The sequence below is a fragment of the Diabrotica undecimpunctata genome, chromosome 1 (assembly GCF_040954645.1).
Source record: "Diabrotica undecimpunctata isolate CICGRU chromosome 1, icDiaUnde3, whole genome shotgun sequence".
Taxonomy (NCBI): domain Eukaryota; kingdom Metazoa; phylum Arthropoda; class Insecta; order Coleoptera; family Chrysomelidae; genus Diabrotica; species Diabrotica undecimpunctata.
This window is the reverse complement of record NC_092803.1, coordinates 94505223-94525782: the sequence shown is the minus strand read 5'-3', so window position 1 is coordinate 94525782 and position 20560 is coordinate 94505223. Positions and strand designations below refer to the sequence as shown.

At 36.1% G+C, this 20560-nt stretch overlaps 2 protein-coding genes across 4 annotated transcripts in view; one reads left to right on the top strand and one right to left on the bottom strand.

The window, feature by feature from the left end:
- The first annotated feature begins 984 nt into the window (after positions 1–984).
- The window catches only part of LOC140451567 (WD repeat-containing protein 46), a 341290-nt gene continuing 321714 nt past the window's right edge, over positions 985–20560 (top strand). The window contains exons 1-3 of one of the 3 annotated variants that reach the window (XR_011952086.1): positions 985–1243; positions 1304–1572; positions 16743–17145. Coding sequence is in view for 2 of the 3 variants with exons in the window: in XM_072545416.1 (XP_072401517.1) it covers positions 1235–1243; positions 1304–1572; positions 16743–17145 (681 nt within the window). In the remaining variant the exon portion in view is untranslated. The remainder of the gene's footprint in view (positions 1244–1303; positions 1573–16742; positions 17146–20560) is intronic. The other 2 variants (XM_072545418.1, XM_072545416.1) reach the window with 2 other exon arrangements.
- On the bottom strand, positions 2658–4700 carry LOC140442408 (uncharacterized). The gene is made up of 2 exons (XM_072533483.1): positions 4422–4700; positions 2658–3772 (listed from the first exon to the last, which is right to left on the bottom strand). The coding sequence occupies exons 1-2, from the start codon at positions 4441–4443 to the stop codon at positions 2658–2660; spliced, it is 1137 nt and encodes a 378-aa protein (XP_072389584.1). The 5' UTR covers positions 4444–4700.

Here is a 20560-nt window from a genome sequence, read left to right as displayed (position 1 = left end):
TTTCGATTGTAGTTAAAACTGGGGATATTTACTTTATCATTTTGACACTGCTGAAAATTTGGGTTGGCCCTGTTGTTTATTGGCTGCACTACGCTTGTTGAATGTTTGTTTTGTTTACGTTACGTGAACGTCTTTTTTTTCTTGTTTGAGTTGTTAAATCATAAATATTGGCCATTCTTAATTATATTTTGAATTGAAAGAAAAGATGGCAAGAAAAAAAAAGGCGATGTGGGAGATCCTTAAGTTATAACCACTAAGATTTGACTTAGTGGTTATATTCTAATATATTTTTAAATTTACTGCAGCTTAGTAATACTAACCCTAAACATTTTGGGTATCCTAGAGGCATAAACACCTTCTTCGAAATATGGTTCTAATACCATTATTAAATAATTTGCAGCTTGTTTATTAAGCCGGAATTGCTGCCTAAATTGAGCATCACTTAGTGAAAAAGAATTTTGAGTATCCCGTAACATTCTTCTTATCCTCAGTTATGAACGTCGGATATCTAATCTCTCTAATTCCTCCAAAACTAGCAAATGTCCGTAAAACACAGCCATATTGATACTTTTTGCCTCAGTTTTCCTTGCAAGGATCAAAACACCGCCTACTTAAACTGAACCTAAGTTCACTTCTCCCAGTCCAGTCAGTCATGTCAGATTAATTTCGACTCGAAATGAAATTTCAACCACTTTCTTGTGGTTGAAATTAATTTCGATAAGTCGAAAACTAGTGACATCGTTTGGTTAGTTCAGCTGAAATCCACAAGGTTCGCAAAGTCGCATTTCGACGTCGCCATATTAATTTCGACATGTTTTGAGTCGAAATCTCAATTAGAATCAGGACCCGGGACTGCTTAGTCTATATATTATACGTCATTGGTTTTAACAGCTTTCTCTCTTTATTTTGGAAGCATATACGTTTAAGGACATGGCAACACTTCCAACGCAATATTTCGTTCTGTGAAACTTAATTGACAGCTCACTTGAGGCTACCTTCACAGGGACCAAATGCGAACATTTAACATGAACATGTGTTTGTTAAGTTCGTATGAATGAGTTTGTATTGTATCACAGAATACTCCATACCTTGTATTTTGTATTGGCTGGCACTAGTTTTGCACTAGTTGCAAAGAATATAGACGATTGGTTGTGTTAACGAAGTTCACAGTTTTCTAGGAAAAACCATATAATAAGAATAAAGTTTTATAATAATAAATTTTATACAATTTATAATGGGGAAGGTAAGTCCGCATATCTGCATCTTTTCTCTAAGTTTATTAAATTATAATCAATATTTTTAGCCCCACATTCGTTACTTTTCCACTGCTGGATCAAATGATTGGAAAGTAAAAACGGGAGCAAATCAAAATAGTAATGGGAATAAACATTTTCAGGGAAAAGTTAAACCACCAAAAGAATTAATAGAAAAGTATACCAGAGGCGAGGAAGTTAATGTTAAAGGTGTTAAAACATCTACACACCAAAAAATAATTCAAAGAAAAGAGAAAAATATTAAATTTGCAATAGAGGAATCAGCTAAAACAGAAGTTCTATTGACAGAAGATTCAGGGTGAGCAGAATTTGTATGATAATTACAACTTCATGTACTATAAAATTTCAAATTACATGTATAGTCCATGTACTGTACTATAACTTCTACTGACACACAGTGTACGATTTGACTAATCTAGGTGGACAAAACTCTGAAACTCTCTTAAGTGATTCTAAATTACATTTTATGATAAAATCATAGTTAATTGTGGTAAATAAAAGGCATGACCAAATTTTAAATAGTTTTTATTGTTTTAATAGAAATTTTATATCTCTATCATGTCTAGAAAATTGTTTTAGTGGAAGTTTTCGCAACAACGATATATATGGATCAGATGATATTAATAAATATTTAATTAAGTCATAATTGCTTCGCTGTCTTGAAATTTTCATTGTATGTCCCAGTCTGACTCTTCTTATTTCTTTATTTTTAGCCTCGGATGCTTCTTCAGACATTTGCCCTACCGGTATTAGTGAATTTTTGATTATGTCTGCTCCATGTACCAATATTTTGTGAACAGTCACAGGCATGTTATACCATGGGTACAAACTTAAATATAGTTTCCTAGTCTTTATACAGTAGTTCTGAAATTTAACAGAGTCAATCTCATAACCAGACGGAACAGCTGCAAGAATCGTCCCAAAATTGTGAATGAGCCCTTCATTAAGGTTGATGATGCGTGCTGTGGTCGTATAATTATAAAAAAATGCTCTTGCGGTATTCCCATCGTTACTGGTACCAAATCCTGGTTTTACTTTGTCGATAATGAGACCCACTTCTTTAAATTTTTTCTTGATTTCGTCTTTCCTTGTTTTAAACATTTCTTTTTTATTGTCTCCTCTTACTTGCCACTCACAAAAATCTTGACGATAACTAATATTTAAAAGGCATTCCATTGTACAAATGTAAGCATGTAAGCTAGATATTCCAAACTGGTACATATTATCGTCTGGCTCTTTCGTTATTAATGCTGTATTCATTTCTTTAGATGTTGCCTTACAGATAAAACACCTTTGAGTTGATCTATTATCACTTAACACATTACACACTTTACCATCAATCATTGTCAGAATCATTTGATGCGTGACCGAGATGGTAACGCCTCAGACTTCTATAAGAGTTGGAACTAACTCTTGAATTTGACTTTCAATCGCTCTACATTCATCTTTTATCAGTGCTTCGCTTTCTTTCTTATAAATAAATTTGAGTACTCTACAGAATCTTGGTGATGATGGCCGAGGATTTTGCCATATGGTCTCTTGTAGATTGTTTACGAGTTTTATTGGAACTAATGAGATTATAAACATATATTCATCTGTGCTCTCTGGATCCTCAAACGGTTGCTTATATAAACTATGTCCTGATGAACCATCACACCCCCACTTATATATTAAAGAATAATTTTGCATGTTGGTGTCTAACCTTTCTCCTAGAATGTTCTTACATATTCTCTGTGCGGTATGATTAAGTAGAGCATCCAGTCTTACTTCCGCCGATATATCAGTCACTGTAATATTTTCAACTCGAGGATAACACTGCTCTTTTACCTTTGCTACGTAATCATAACATGGATAAGCATTAAAACCTCTTTCTTTTGCCTCTTGTTGTACATTCTTATAAGATTGGACAGTAAAATTGTTTGCTATAAAAAAGGCCAAAGCTTCTTCAGGTGTATAGGGTCTTTGTTTCATTTGGACATCTAAATTTTTTCTTGCTTTCTTATATGTGGAAGCACGTTTTGGTGAGGCTGACGATACTTCTTCCATCAACATAGCAGCATTACGTTTGCCACTCGCTCGGACACTTAATTGTGCAGCAAACGATAATTGGTCTTTACTGTAGTCGCTAAGTAAATGTTGAATTTTCCTCTTTTTTGTCTTTTTGGAGCTATCCATAAAAGTTTTTTGAGGTCTACCACCACTAGTACTTGGTTTTGGAGATTGATTTGCTAATATCAGCATATCGAAAGTTAAATCATTATTTAACCATTGTTCGTATTCACTTAAAAACAAGTCCAGTCGTCTTTGCTTCTGAACCCATTTGACTCGAATTTTTTCGCATTCATTTTTTAAGAACACCTTTAACTGCTTCTCTTGTTCTTGATCAATATCCAGATCATCAAAACTCATCTTCACAAAGTTGATTACTGCATTTAATCGACCATTAGCCGGTATAGAACGCCAAAATTCAAATAATAATTTCCGCTTCATTTGGGCACCTGTAAACACAAACATAAAATATGTTAAAAAACGCAAGAAATATTATTTATACAATGTATTATGAAAGTGTACATAGGCGCCCATACCTATGAGCAGGGGAGACCATGGACCCCTTCTAGCTTTTCGGATGCTTTAAACTATATGGTTATCCAAAGTTTACAAAATATAATGTGAAACATCTTTACGTGTAGCCCCCTCTTAAATTTTTAATATGGGCGCCCGTGAACGTGTACGAAATAGAAAGTAGTTTAAGACAATAAGTACATACAGCTTTACTACACTTGACAACATAGCATATCTAAATGAAAGATACGTATGGCAAATGAATAAATAATTTTGATGACCTATTTTGTATTGAGTATTAAGACAAGTATAGTATTTAAAAATACATATCTGTTTATATTTTATTTACTAAATATGTTAAAAATCGCAAAAAACAGTAATTATATTATGAAAGTGTACTAAATAGAGAGTACTTTAAGATCATACCTACAGCTTTACTACACTTGACAACATAATATATATCTAAATGAATGTTACGTATGACAAATGAATAAAAAAAATTGATGACCTATTTTGTATTGGGTATTATATATTTTCAAATGCATATTTGTTTATATCTGGTTCATTAAGTAAATGCATAATTACCTGTAGATGTCGAATCCATCATAAAAAAGCACTTAAAATTGCACTGAAAACCAAGACACGTGTACACAAGTTAGCGTTAACGGTCATACTGAGCGGCCGATCGTCTACCTGAAAAAGGTGCAGGTAGTTTCGGCCATTGTTTCTAAAAGATCTGCAATCTGCTGGGGTCTTTGTTTTGTATCATCAGTTAAAGTATGTATTTAAAAGTGAAATGGAAGTGATTAAACGTAGTTTTAACAATAAAATTTAAATACCTTTTGTCCACTTAGATTAGTCAAATCGTACACTGTGTGACATCTTAAACAACTCCACAACATTTGAATGTCTTAATCTGGGAAACAACTTCTAGGGTCATCCAATATTTAATAGTTGAAATCAGTTAGTAGTTTGTAAATCTAGATATTTCATATAGTACAATTAATTGATGTTGAATGGATAAAGTTACATTTAATTTCCCATCAGGAAATTACAAATGAGGAAAAAATATATATTTTTTGGTTACACATTTGTTACATTACAAAAATGCTCTTGATATTTCTGAATTTACAAACTTAGCGAAATTTGCTTTAAATTTATTATGTATACCACACTCTAATATCCAGTGTGAAAAAATATTTAGTAACATTAACTTAACACAAAATAAAGAAGTAGATTAATTACCATTACTATTAACTTTAGCTTACTTTCATCTCAATGTGTCATTATCATCATCAGTGGCATTACAGCTTTGTATGAGCCAAAGCCTTCCTCAGAACAATCTTCCATTCACCCCTGTCTCTGGCAACTCTTCTCCATGCTTTAACTCCGATGGATTTTAGATCATCCTCTATGTTATCTTGATACCTAAGTTTTGGTCTTCCTCTGGCTCGTCCTCCCACTGGTCCTCTTCAGTCGAAAATTTTTCTGATTGTTGCATCTTCATCTCGCCTAATTGCATGTCCTATTTATTGAAGGCGTGCTAATTTAATACATTTTACAACGTTAGGTTCCCCAAATCCCCATCTCAATGTATAAAAGAAAAAATAATACATGTGTAACATTTGAGCTGTCAAAGCCAATGTATCTGGAATGTACTAAATCAATGTTGTTGGGAATTTATATTTATTGTACAGCCAGCAATTGACGGATTTGTAGTTTACTGTTTTTATTTGCGAAGACCAAATCAAATTCTGTTCTCTTGCTGTCTGCTAAAATTATTTAAATTTTTCCCTAATCAGGGACAGTTTATTTTCTGACGTTTTTATTCTATTTGACATAGTCTATAGAACAGTAGCAACGGGAAATTTTGGGTAACATGATAGAACTTAAAATTAACTAAATACATTGTATAAAAATAACAAATATTCGTAACACTCCCACCCGGTACAGTTCTATGCAAAAGAGAAACTGTACCACTTATTTTTCATCATCTTTTTAGTCTCCATTTATTGGTATTACTGCTAATTTTATAACAGGACGTTCATATATACTATTTTTTGTTTGAACTATTGCTCATCGCACTTGCCCATCAGATGATTTTTTAACTTCAATTACCTTACCCTTTGGCCAATTGCATCTTGGTAAATCTTTATCACATATAATTACAATATCGCCCTGTTTAATTGGTACAACTTGTTTATGCCATTTTGCCCGAAGTAGTAGTTCAGGTATGTATTCAGAAATAAAGCGTCGCCAACATTTATTTGCAAATTGCTCTCTGTACAAATAATTAAATTTAAATACTTTAACATCTTCGTTTAAAAATCCAATTGGTTTATCTCCGTTTGAAGATCCAATTAGAAAATGATTTGGGGTTAGAGATTCAGATTCTATTGGAAGATAAGTAAGTGGTCTTGAGTTTACTGTTTTCTGCAGCTATGAGACAACTATAAAGTAATTGGTCAGTAGGGTTCCTGCTTGGTAAAGAATCATATAACGAAATTTTAACCGCTTTCACTAGGCGCTCCCAAGCCCCACCCATATGTGGGGAAAGGGGTGCGTTGAAGTGAAATTTTAGCTCTGGGCTAATCAGTGAATTGGCTATTAATTTACTGTCAACCTTTTGCAGTTCTTCTCTCAATACTCGTTCAGCTGCAATGAAATTCGTACCTCGATCACAATATATATGCCTTGGTCGTCCTCTTCTGTTAATAAAATTTGTCAAACATAGTATAAAACTGTCCACATCTAGTTTGTAAGCTACTTCGAGATGGACTGCTCTAGTCGTGAGACACGTAAATAAAGCTCCCCATCTTTTCTCCGTCCGTCTTCCAACAGTTACATTTATTGGACCAAAATAATCCATGCCAGTATGTGTAAACGGAGCAGTAAATGTTGCAAGTCTACATGGCGGTAGAGGTGACATTTCTGGTGGTTTTGGCTTAGCAAATTTGATCTTGCAATTTTGACAATTGGTCCTAATCTTTTTAACTAGTCTGAGTTTTGGTATATAAAATTTTTGTCTTATCTCATTTACTACAATTTCATTATTTCTATGGTGATATCTTTTGTGATAGTCTTCAATAATTAGTAAAGTTAAACGACTTCCTCTTGGTAAAATTATTGGCCTTTTCCTTTTTAAGGGTGGTGTCTGGAGGCCAACTGTTTTCTAATTGATACAGAAAATCAGGACCTTTAAACCAACACCTGGTGTTTTTCAAATTGGGACGTTTCATCCATTTAGTAGCTTCGTCGGCTATGTTATTCTTAGTAGGTACATATCTCCAATGTGATGTCATTGAGTTTTGTTGAATTTCGGCCACTCTGTAAGCAACATACTTTGGTAATTTTCTTGGGTCTTCATTTCTTAACCAGCTTAAAACTGTTGAAGAATCTGCCCAATAAACAATGTTGTGCACAGTTATGAAAATATGTTGACAAAGGCTTTTAGCAAACCTTGAACCCATTACCGCACCATTAAGTTCCAATCGAGGAATAGTTTGTGGTTTTAATGGTGCTACATGTGTTTTCGCTCCAATCAAAGTACACTCTATGACATCTTTTTTCATTATTCTTAGATATACCACACAAGCAATTGCGTATTCGATGGCATCTACAAAAATGTGCATTTGCGTTTTGGTATCCTTCCAGTTTTCGAGTTTATTAAGAAAGTATCTTGGAATTGAAACTTTCTCTATTTCTGGAAGCTGTTTTAACCAAACAAGCCATTTTTGAAACTGTTCATTGGTTATTGGTTGATCCCAAGAAATGTTACTCCTCCATATTTCCTGTTAAAGAATCTTCACATAATTTTTCTCTCTATACACTCCAGTCTTTGAATAGCCATGGGTTTACTATTAGGGAGTTTCAAGTTGTCGTATTTCCAGAGTAATCCAATTTTATATTGGTTACCAATTTGAACTAGGGTACTTTCTTGTATACGAATAGCCCTATCTAATTCTTTGGAAACAGACGGTTTAATATTTTGAACTCCAAGGCTTTCAACTGAAAAGAAATCTTTTACACTATTAAAGAGTTCTTGGTTAGTAATGCTTTCAGAACTACTGTTGTGAATTTATTAAAAGGTTCAATATTTATAACACTTACGGATTTAATTTATTTCTTTATTTATATTAACTTATCTGACAATAATTTATTATATCCGTACGTAACAAATTCGCGAGCGCGGGTCTTGAGAATTAACTGTCCCTCCATAACCAAAATTCCTCTATAAATATAAAGTCCTGTTATTCGAGAATGAAAACAGTTGTTTCTCGAAACACATCGAACATAGACCGCTGTTTGCTGAAAGGCCTTCTAGACAGAGCGGCGAATTGTTCTCAGAACCGGTATGGTTAAATCGGCTTGTCTCCAGAAGGTTCGAACTGTTATGTTTTTATTACAAAGGGGGACCCATCGTGTGTCAGGTAGGCATTACCTAAAAAATACGTGAATGAATGAAAATATTAGTAATAAATATATTTACGGTTTTGGGTCAGAATTTATCGTAACATTGCCCCCCTCTTAAAAGATTGTTCCTCCTGGAACCTTGTCGGGACTGGAACCGGAACGGTATGCTGGTATCGGCAACTGGACCCTCTTTTACAACTTCCAGTTGTATAAAAATGTTACCATATTTCGGATAACCCTCCAATCTAATTGGCGGCACTCCAACTTTGGCATGGCTAACTTTTGCACGTCGGACTCTAGTACGTGCTCTCTCAATTGAAGTAAGGCTTCCCATACATCTCGGTAGGTAGGTTGGTCACGGGCAGTGTCTTTTGTTACCAGGTAGAAAAGGTAACGTGATGCATCTTGGAGTTTCAAGGTTTTACCGGGAGCGGGCACCTGGCATTGCAGTTCTGCAACTCGACCAAACTTCCTTCGAAAGACGGATGCCAACCCTGGTGCGTCTTTGATACTGGCCGGGATGGTCAGGGCCAGCGAGTAGTCATCGGGGAGCGCGAGTAGATCTTGCTTTTCTTCAGTGGTAACACCATGTCTTGCTTTACCGGTACCTCCATAGGCACCCATGAATTCCTCAAACGTGAGGTCAGACACGTCTTGGACTTGGTTTACTTCCACTTCTTCATCTACTTCGTGGTCACCTTCGAAAGACGCCAGCCGGTTATGGTGTACTATCATCGGCTTTCCCCTCGGAATCTTGTTTATTCGGTAGATGACATCGTTGATCTTCTCCATGATGAGGTATGGACCTTCCCAAAACTGCTGCAATTTGGGAGAACAACCTTTCCGCTTCTTGGGATTATACAGCCAGACTTTGTCGTTCTTCTTAAAGCAACCCTTTTCGGCTTGTGTATCGTACCGTTTCTTCATTCGGTCGCTAGCGATCTGAAGGTGGGAACGGACCAACTCATGTACATCGTCCATTCTTCTTCGTAATTCGATCACATAATCTTCACCTGCTACATCTTCTCCAGGTCGACACCCAAACTCTAGATCACAAGGTAGTCGCATTTCGCGTCCGAATAGGACTTTGGCTGGTGTCTGGCCTGTTGATTCGTTAACAGCAGATCTGTAGGCCATTGTGAAGAACGGAAGGTATTGGTCCCAGTCTCGCTGATGATCGGACACCATCTTTGTCAAATACTTGCCAACTGTCCTATTCATTCGTTCTACCATACCATCCGATTGCGGATGATACGCGGTAGTTCTTGTTTTCTTCATGCCTAGTCTATCACATATTCCTTGGAATAGATCGCTTTCGAAGTTCCTGCCTTGGTCACTATGGATCTCCAAAGGCACTCCAAATCGGCTGATATATTCTTGGATCAACTTATCTGCAACGGTGGCGGCCTTCTGGTCTGGAAGTGCGTAAATCTCGACCCACTTAGTGAAGTAATCCATTACTACCAGCATGTACTTGCCTCCCTTTTCACTTTCTGGAAATGGCCCAGCGATGTCCAAAGCTATTCTTTCAAACGGGCTTCCAACATTATATTGTCTCATAGGAGCTCTCCTTTTTCGGTAAGGCCCGTTACTCGTGGCACAAATAGTACATTTCTTACACCAGTCTTTTACATCGTCGGAACTGTTCATCCAATAAAACCGTTCCCGAATTCGCTGAAGGGTTTTCCTTACACCAAAATGCCCTCCCGATGGACTGTCGTGTAACTGACGAAGTACTTCGGCTATTCTGCTCTTTGGGATCACCAACTGTCTTCTCTTCTCTGAACCGTCATCATTTTCCAGGACTCGTTTGAGCAAGCCATCTTCGATGATAAATGAGTCCCACTGGGCCCACTACGTCTTAACTACTGAGCATAGGTTTGATATTTCCTGCCAAGGTGGTCGACGGTTTTCCTCTTTCCATTTTCGGATTTTCTGTATAACTGGATCTCTCTCTTGTTCTTCCCTTATCTTAGTAGGCGTCCAGTCGTCGTTGACAATCGTCGTTCTTAGCACTGCTGCTTCCTTGGATTCCGTTTTGTTGCAGTGGGAACACTCTGCTGGGCATGGCCTTCTGGAAAGAGAATCAGCGTTTCTGTGGCTAACTCCGGCCCGGTGCTCAATCTTAAAATCGTATTCTTGGAGTCGTTCGATCCACCTGGCTATCTGACCCTCTGGATTCTTAAACTGCATCAACCACTTAAGGGCGGCATGGTCGGTTCGGATTAGAAACTTTCTGCCATAGAGGTATTGGTAGAAGTGCTCTACTGATTTAACTACTGCTAGAAGTTCTCTTCTCGTGACGCAATAATTCCGCTCAGGTTTTGAAAGGACTTTACTAAAATATCCGAGGACTCGTTCCTGTCCTCCTTGAATCTGAGACAGCACTCCTCCAATTCCCACGTTACTTGCATCCGTATCTAAGATGAACTCTCCTTCTGGCAGTGGATACCCCAAAATTGGTGCTGTTATTAAATGCTTTTTCAACGTTTCAAAGGCATTTTGGCAGTCTATATCCCAGCGGTATTCTCTTGCTTCCTCTGTAAGTCGCGTTAATGGCTTAGCGATATCTGCAAACTTCTTAATAAACCTCCGGTAGTAAGTACATAGTCCAAGAAAACTTCTCACTTGATGTTTGTCAGTTGGTTTTGGCCATTCCTTAATGGAATCGATTTTTCCCTTATCCACGGCCACTCCTTCTTTACTGACTATATGACCCAGATAATTGACTTTACCTTGAAATAGCTGGCACTTCTTGGGGTTTAGCATCAATTGGGCAGCTTTAAGTCGATTAAAAACGTTTTCTAAATTCCTCAAATGATCTTCGAATGTCTCCCCCAAGACGATTATGTCATCTAAATAAACCAGGCATGTTTTCCAAGATAACCCTCTCAACACATTTTCCATAAGCCTCTCAAATGTCGCAGGAGCATTACAAAGTCCAAATGGCATAACGTTGAATTGCCACAATCCAGATCCTGTGGTGAAGGCTGTCTTTTCTTTATCGACTGGGTCCATTTCTACCTGCCAGTATCCAGACTTCAAATCTAAAGTAGAAAACAATTTACTTCCAGCCAATGTGTCCAATGTGTCATCGATCCGAGGCAGAGGATAACTATCTTTCTTGGTAACGTTGTTCAGCAAACGGTAATCCACACAGAACCTCGTCGTTCCGTCTTTCTTCTTAACCAGGACCACCGGAGAGACCCATGGACTCGTAGAAGGTTCTATCACCCCGTCTTTCTTCATTTCCTGAACAATCGTTTCAGCTTCCTCTCTCTTCGCCTGTGGTAATCGTCGAGCTGTTTGACGAATTGGCTTAGCATTACCAGTATCAATTTTATGCTTAACAACGGTAGTTCTTCCCGTCTTTCCTCCTTTCGGTACGAAAATATTACGATACTGCCGAAGAAATTCCCTTAATTTCCTTTTCTCCATCTGATTTAGAGACTGTCCTGCAACTGCAACCATTTGGTCGAATTTGTCGTTGGAATTATCAGATGTTGTCGCCTGACGAATTATGGATGTCACAGGTACACAAGTTCCTACTTTTGTCTCTTTCTTTATGGTCACTGGGTAGTCGTTGACATTGATAAGTCTCACAGGAATTTCTTTAGCCGAAGTCACCAATTCCTTTCCAATTATGATTCCACGGCCAACCTCATCGTCGTGGTTCCAAGGCTCCATCATAACAGGTCTCCCTTCGTCTACAATTCCCTGTAGTCGCGCTACTATGATCGTTTCGCTTCTCGCAGGCACGACTGTATCTTCTGTAATGGCTGCTTGCACAGTGTTGTCATTATGTGGATGGAGAAATACCTCCTCGTTGCCAACTTTGATTACCTTATTCTTAAAATCCAATTGGAATCCATGCATATTCATTACGTCCATTCCTAATATAACATCCTCTTCGATGTCAGCAACTATAACAGTATGGACAAACTTTTCTGCCCCAATTCCCAATTGTACCTGGATTTCTCCATGAATGTTGGCATTTTCACCTGTAGCGGTCCGAAGTCGTAACCTCGTTGGTAACAGTTTCTTTCGGCTGTTTATAACTGTCGGGCGTATAATGGTTCTGGTCGCTCCGGTATCCACCAACAACGTATGCTTTTTACCATTTATGTCTCCATCTACATATACACTATCTTCACGACATTTCAAAGAAGCTATTAGTATGAGAGGGTCTTTGGAAAAGTTTTGGGTCGAAGCTGCCCCCCTAAGGCTGACCCGTTCTAGTTTTCCTGATGGTGAGTTTCTTGATTTGCGTCGTACCTAGGGTGCTTACAGGAGCTTCGTACGTGTCCTATTTCGCCACAATTCCAGCATCTGATGGTCTTCGTTTTCTTGTATGTCATGCTTTTCATCATATTAACGAGCTGGTCAAGTTTATCTTCATCTTCTTCCTCTTTTACAGTCCTAACTTTACTATACCCGCCAGAGGCCTGCGTAGCTGACTCGTATTCGAGGGCGGCGGATAGGACATCAACCAGCGTCTTGTGACGAGCTAATCGCAGTGTTCTCTGCATTTCATGATCACGAAGACCATCAATAAACGTTTGAACGGCCAATTTTTCCATCATGTCTTCGGGAGCTGTTGGATAAGCATATCGTACTAATCTGGCAATATCTACCTCATATTCTTGAAGAGCCTCATCTTTCTTCTGTCTACGATTTTTAAGCTGTGACTGATATACATGCTCCAAATGTTCGTGGCCATATCGCATATTTAACCTCTTCTTCAGTTGTTCGAAATCATCGGTCTCCTCTACGGCTATGGTCTGAAGCACATCTAAGGCATCTCCTCGAAGAGCGATAGTCAGGTTTACAGCCTTTTCTTTTTCAGACCATCCATTTGCTCTTGCGGCTGATTCGAACTGTTTCATGTAGTTGTTCCATGATGATTTTCCGTCGAAAGTTGGGACTTTAACATGAATAGAACCTCCACTTCCTTCAAATTTCGGCCGTGTCTCCAACTTAAATTTCGTCTCGTCTTCTTTTATCTCCACTGTAATCGGATTGTTACCTCTCTCTGCTGTCCCTGTTTCTTCCATCTTCCTTTCCATCTCTTTAATCTTTTCTTCGAAGGCCAACTTATCGGCAGCAACTTGTTTTTTTTAACGAAGATATTCTATCGTCCAGGGCAGACATCTCAGAAGTGACTTTAGAGATTTCTGAAGAGATGTTAGCAGAAACTTTGCTTTCCAGGGAAGAAATCTCGTTAGAAACTTTGCTTTCTAAAGAAGCGATGTCGCCGGAAACTTTCGAAATATCGCCAGATACTTTGTTCTCTAATGATGCGATGTCACCAGAAACTTTGGCTACATCACCAGAAACTTTGGCTACATCACCAGAAACTTTGGCTACATCACCAGAAACTTTCGAAATCGACGAGAGGACAGCATCTTCAAATATATAAGTCTCTGGATCTAGTCCTTCTTCTAGCAAAGCGTTCTTTAGTCGTTGGACTGACTCAGCCTTTTTTCCGGTAGAAGCTAATTCTCTGTCTTCAAGATGTCTTCTTAAATTAGTCACTGTCAGCTCATAAATCGTCGTCATTTTCACAATTTACAAATATTCACTTGTATTATTATTATAAGTCTAATTTATGTTCGATCTCACTTCTGCCACCATTTGTTGTGAATTTATTAAAAGGTTCAATATTTATAACACTTACGGATTTAATTTATTTCTTTATTTATATTAACTTATCTGACAATAATTTATTATATCCGTACGTAACAAATTCGCGAGCGCGGGTCTTGAGAATTAACTGTCCCTCCATAACCAAAATTCCTCTATAAATATAAAGTCCTGTTATTCGAGAATGAAAACAGTTGTTTCTCGAAACACATCGAACATAGACCGCTGTTTGCTGAAAGGCCTTCTAGACAGAGCGGCGAATTGTTCTCAGAACCGGTATGGTTAAATCGGCTTGTCTCCAGAAGGTTCGAACTGTTATGTTTTTATTACAAAGGGGGACCCATCGTGTGTCAGGTAGGCATTACCTAAAAAATACGTGAATGAATGAAAATATTAGTAATAAATATATTTACGGTTTTGGGTCAGAATTTATCGTAACACTACATTCGCAAATGTGATATGAGTAGTTTAATTCCACATCGTTATTTGAAAACATTGCAAAAATGGTCCAACCTAACCTGGACTTTGCAGCTATCGGTTGAAGTTCTAGACCTTCCTTCACTCGAAGTGGTAACGCCAAGTCCCAGTTATCTAAGCCTATCAAGATCTGAGGAACAGCGTTCTTATATGATTTGAAAGGCAAGTTTTTTAGATAGGGAAAGCTTTCTTTAATTGCCTTTGCATCGAGAGTTTGTTTTGGAAGGCCTAATTTTCTTACCGTTCTGGCTGGTCGGTGGTCAAATTCTTTGGCCCAATTATAATCACCAGCAATAGAAAAAAAATACTTTTTCTGACGCATCTAAGCGTTGTTGGTTTCCGGTCCATTTTAAGCAAAGTTGTTCTGGGTTTCCCATTATATTTAGCTTTTTAGCAATACTTTCTTCTAACAAAGTTACGGAAGACCCTTCATCTAGAAAGGCAAATGTAGTGACCTCCCTACTTCCATTTCTTAAAACAACGGGAAGTATTTGAAAGCGTGTTTCTTGATGTGCATTACTTTCTTCATCTGCAGATAAGAGGTGTGATTCTACAGTTTGCATACTGCTTTCCTTTTTGATAAGCTTTGTACTTTTATTGGATACTTGTTCTGAAAATTCATGAAGAAAAGGATGATGCTTCCTTTGGCATTCTTCTTTGTTGCATTTTACAGGATACTTACAGGGAAATCTGTGTTTCTTTAAACAAAGCCTACATAAATTTAAAGCTTTAACAGCCTCCCATCTTTGAGATAATGAATATCTCTGAAATTCTGAACAACCTGCAATCTTTTTACAATCTCTCTGATTACACAGTTTACAATTATGTGTTTCACTGGAGGCATTTGGTTCATGTATATTAGCATGCACATTATTATTAAATTGCCTTTTTTTATTACTTTGGTCATTAAGGGCTAGTGTAGGTAGAGCAGAACAAACATTTGTTGCCAGATTATACAACCAATCAGCAAGTTCCCTTAATCCCTGAAAATTTTGAAAAGCATTGCGATATATCGCCCAATTAACTTTAATTTGTGAAGGTAGTTTCTCTAATAGTTCATGCATAAGGGTAGGGTTATTAAGATAGTCTTTTAAATTAGATGCTTCCAATAAAACACATAAATTTTTAACTGCTAAAGCAAATTCTACCAGAGTTTCAAGTTTTTCCGGTTTAGGAGGTGGTAATCTACGAATAGAATTTATATGAGCTTCAATAATTTGCTCTGGTCTTCCAAAAAGAATTTTTAATGTAGCTATAATTTGGGGCACACATTGAGGTAATATTAAAAAACTTGAAACACTGACTCTTGCTGGACCTTTTAAACATTTTTGTAATCTTAATATATTCTCATGATTATCTACTTGACATAGCTCAGTAGATCTTTCAAAACTACTAATAAAAACGGGCCAGTCATATGGATTACCATTAAAAATAGGGAGATCTCCAGGATCCCTTCTTTTATATAATATACCTGAATTTTTATCCTTATAAGTTGGCAGAGGCTTACCAAGTGTTGGTGTTAAAGGGGCAATATTGTCGATAACGGGCTTATCTATATTTAGAGAAAGGAATTTATTGACCAAAGGGTTAGTTTCAATTATTTCTTCTTCATCGATGTCTTGACTAGCATTCGAGCACTCATCTTCTTCTATAATTCTCCTAGACATCTCGAAAATTCTAGACTTCCTTATTACTTCTTCTTTTTTATCAAGGGACTTTTTCTATATGAAGTAAATCTCACGGAACTTTTGTAACAATAGCAGTCCTTGGAGTTGGCAATATGTAATAAAGTAATGTTATTATGTTATTGGAGTTTTGTCTATTAAAGGTATTGGAATAAGAGAGTATCCTTGGACTTGTTTTGCTGCTTCCTAGGAAGAGAAATTCAAAACTTACAATTTATTTGTGAATTTGCGAATTTTTGAACTAAACAATGTATAAAATATTTATTGCTCCCTTTTATACCTACTATGCCAATTCCGTTTAGACATAATAAGTATATTTTTGTTTATTGAGAATCTAATCTGTAGGTATTTTCAAACCAATTGATTTATAGTATGTATTTTGATAAAATCACTATGTTGCTTTACTAATTTTTTAAACTTCCAACGGATCTTTGACTGCTTTACAAATTTTTTAAACTTCAAACAGTCTATACTCTGACCTGTCTATACTTTTGGGCATGTACTACAAGTAATCTTATAAACTCCTGAACTTTGGTTTCTATCATGTATATCTTTATTGTTGTTATTTTAGAACTGTGTTACTCCCTTTTTTCTCTTCAGAAATTTGAAATATTCTTGGTTTCATGACCAATAAAGATGGATTGCCAATTCTATAAATATATATTTACAATTAAAACTTTCATTTCAGCTATTTGGAAGCAGATAATGGTGAAACAACAACTCAGTTTACTCAAAAGCACTTAGTTAAAGAAGTTGATATAGCTGCTGCTACAAAGCACTTTGATTTAAAATTAAACTTTGGTCCATATAGAATAAAATATACCAAAAATGGTAGGCATTTATTAATAGGAGGTAAAGTGGGCCATGTAGCTGCATTTGATTGGGTAACAAAAAAACTACATTGTGAAATGAATGTTATGGAAGCCATTCACGACATTTCGTGGTTGCATATAGAAACAATGTTTGCTGTAGCTCAGAAAAGTTGGGTGTATATTTATGACAATCAGGGGATTGAACTACATTGTGTGAAGAGATTAAATAAAGTATCAAGAATGGAATTTTTACCATACCACTTTCTTCTGGCCAGTTGTGTAAGTAAATTGATACTTATTGATTATTGTTGTTTATGTGAACCAACAATTCAGTTTTTGTTTTTCTAAGTATGTATTGGTTGTAGATCCATATTTATTATTATTATTATTATTATTTATTTTAAGATATCCTGAAGAACTTACATATTATTTATTTTTTTGCATATACATATTGGAGTGTAATCATATTTTTATTTCAGTGCATTAAAGGGTGAGAGAGGGTTTCTAAATGTAATATATATTCTGTGGACTTCCCCTCTGTAGGGTTTTCTTTGTGTTTAAAATTAATTTATATTCTTTTAAGACCAGCCATCTAATGGGTAGCATTTGCTTTCAAATAGTCTATTAAAATTTTTTAATCCTAGCAGGACCAATAAATTTGAAGCAGTATCTTGACAGCAATCAATAGCAAGTTTTGACCTACAAAAATGTAAAAATATTCAACTTAGTTGCTACAAAACTTTAATTTATGTAATATTAAATAGTTATTAGTAATTAAATACATTTAAAAATATATTCAGTAAAACCTGTGTCAATGGTGACCTATCAAAAGCAGCCTCTGATACTAACTACCAGTTTCAGCATTTTACAAACTGATTATATGTAGATTCCCTTATTCATGATCTGGTATTTACGACCACCTATACCTGGTAATATCAGCCAAAATATTTTTGTCCATTTATTGATGGAAATACATAATACTAATATGTATTTAAATATGTATCTACCTAAAAAGATATGAAATAACTTCATAATTAGGGTTGGCCTTCCGTTAGTTTATAGTTTTTTCCGTATTCAAATGGTTCTTAAGTTGCTATAATAATATGACCCTAAAAGACAAAATAAATATAATCGCCGAAAGTAGCTTAAGTTTGAGAAAGTTGGCCACAAAATATGGGGTTGGAAAAACTCAATTTAAAGATATCATAAAAAATAAAAGTGAGTGAGAAAAGAATGTTAAGAAAGATGTTAACTTGGAGCAAAAACAAAAGTTTCCGAAGTGAGAAGGACTGGCAGTGTCCAGTCGTTTACAATTGGTTTTGCAAAGCCAGAAAGAAATTCCAATATCTGGCTGCTACTTAAAGAAACTGGACTTGAGGCAGCAAGCAGTTTGAAGATGTAAAATTTTGCAGCTTTAATTGGATGATTGAAAAGATGTAAGCATCGTAATATAACGGTTAAATCAATTTGTGGTGAGAATGCGGATGTTAATTTGGATGACATAGAGGACTGGAAAACCAAGTTACCATTGATATTAAGGAACTATTCTCCTCGAGATGTATACAATGCTTAAGAAACAGGGCTTTATTACTGAGCCATGCCTAACAAGACATTTGCATTAAAAAATGAAAAATGTGCAGGAAAAAAGCAGCAAAGCAATGACTATTTTGCTATGTGCAAATATGGAAGGTTCAGTAGAACATCTATTAGTAATTGGAAAAAGTAAAAATCCCCCCTGTTTTAAGGGTATTCATATTGACAAATTGTCCTTAGAATAGGTTTGTAACAAAAAGGCTTGGATGACAACATAAATTATGACAAGATGGTTGCATACATTTGACAATAAAATGAAAAAATAAAATAGAAAAGTGCTTCTTTTCCTTGATAATGCTGTTACATTTTGAAGTACCTTAGAAAATGTTAAGATAGTCTTCCTGACATCCAACACCACTTCATATTGCCAGCCCTTAGATCAAGGAATAAATCAGAAATTCAAATTTATTTACCCAAATTTTTTCATTAAAAGATTTCAAGCGTTTATTGACGATGGATTTGATTTTGAGAATTTCGAAAAAAAAAAAGACATAAATTCATCCAAAGCACTTATCGGGATTACAGCTGTTTGGAAAAAAGTATCTCCTGCTACAGTTAAGAAATGTTTTTCTAAGGCCGGCTTCTCTGATGTTATTTAAGAAAATCTACATTTTGATGAAGAGGACTACACATGCCCACTGCCCATTTTTTTCCTACAGTCCGTAACGAAATTTTAGATTTGGATGAATTTGCTTTCATAGACATAACTACAGAGAGATCTAAGTTCGATAATGATGAAAAAGACAAATCTGACAATAGTGATATGGATGAATGTGAAACTCCGAAATCCACTTTAACTAATATGAGCGAAGTGTGTGCAAAATTTAGAGATGTAGAAAATTATTTATTGTGCAAAAATAATTAAAAAAGTTTAACATCTGTTTTTTCCTAGCATAGTATGTAGTTTTATGTTTTGTATTAGTGAAACGGGTAGTGGTTCTTTAACACCGCCCAAGTGTAGCTGAATAAATATTCTTTCGGCTGGGTACAAGTAATTAGGTTCAAATAACTTCGGAATATTCCTTCGACTTGCGATGTATCACCAATTAGCGGTGGTTCTTTTTATTTTATGGATTTAAATAAGCTGCTTATACTTTTGACTCTTGACCGGATCGTTCGTCGGTGCGACTGCTTCATTTGACAGTTGAAATGTAAGAGAGTTCGTTGTGAAATTTTTCGTAAAGTCAAATTTTAGACATCGCGGTGTTGCAACGAGGGGAAAGAGGTAGGAACTTTGTTGCCAAGGTTGGATTAATTCCCAATGTATTCCCCGGCCGTTGAATGTCTCATTTAATAATGAGGTAGACAGAAAAGAAAATACTGAGATCTAATGGTTAGGCTAGAAGGTGAGAAGATATAGAAAACTTAAGATAATATGAACAAGAAAATAAGCAAGAACAAAAAATAAAGAAAAAAAATCAAAATTAAGAATCTTGAGGCAAGGAACAGAGCTTTGTGATGGCCCTAAAGAAGACTCCTTCACTGGTTCGAATCCGTACAGCTCTGATCTTTCCGTCTACACCAGAAAGTATTTCTAATGTTCTGGACAAAGGCCACTTAAGGGGGAGTCTCATCCTCCAAGAGAACAAGATTATTTATTTTCAAATTTTCTTTAATTTGAAACCACGGCCCGTCCCTGTAATCGATTTAAATATTCTAAGTAACATCTCTTCCTATTCTTCTCTAAGTGCTGTTAAAGCTTCCAAAAGTATAGCGTTGAAAGAGGTTAAGTCTATTTTAGTAAGAAGTAAGTGTAATGTTTATAAAAAAATGTCCCAGAGTCAGGCATTTTAAGTTGGTGGTGTTTTATATTTTATGGGTTTATAAGTTAAACAATATTGTACTAATTAAACTTATATTTTTTTTTACAATCTTATCAATATCAAAAACATGTCAATCTGTCATGTAGATTGATTGTTGACTGCCTGAAGTAAGCCATGTCATGTGTATGTAACGTAGCCCCCTGCTACACTGTTACACAGCTATATATTATATTAAACACCTTCCCCCTAAGATCGATATCTATAAGGGGTTTTTATATTACGACCAACTCTGGTCTTATAACTGTTAGAAGTCGTCTCAATATTTGGGTTGACATTAT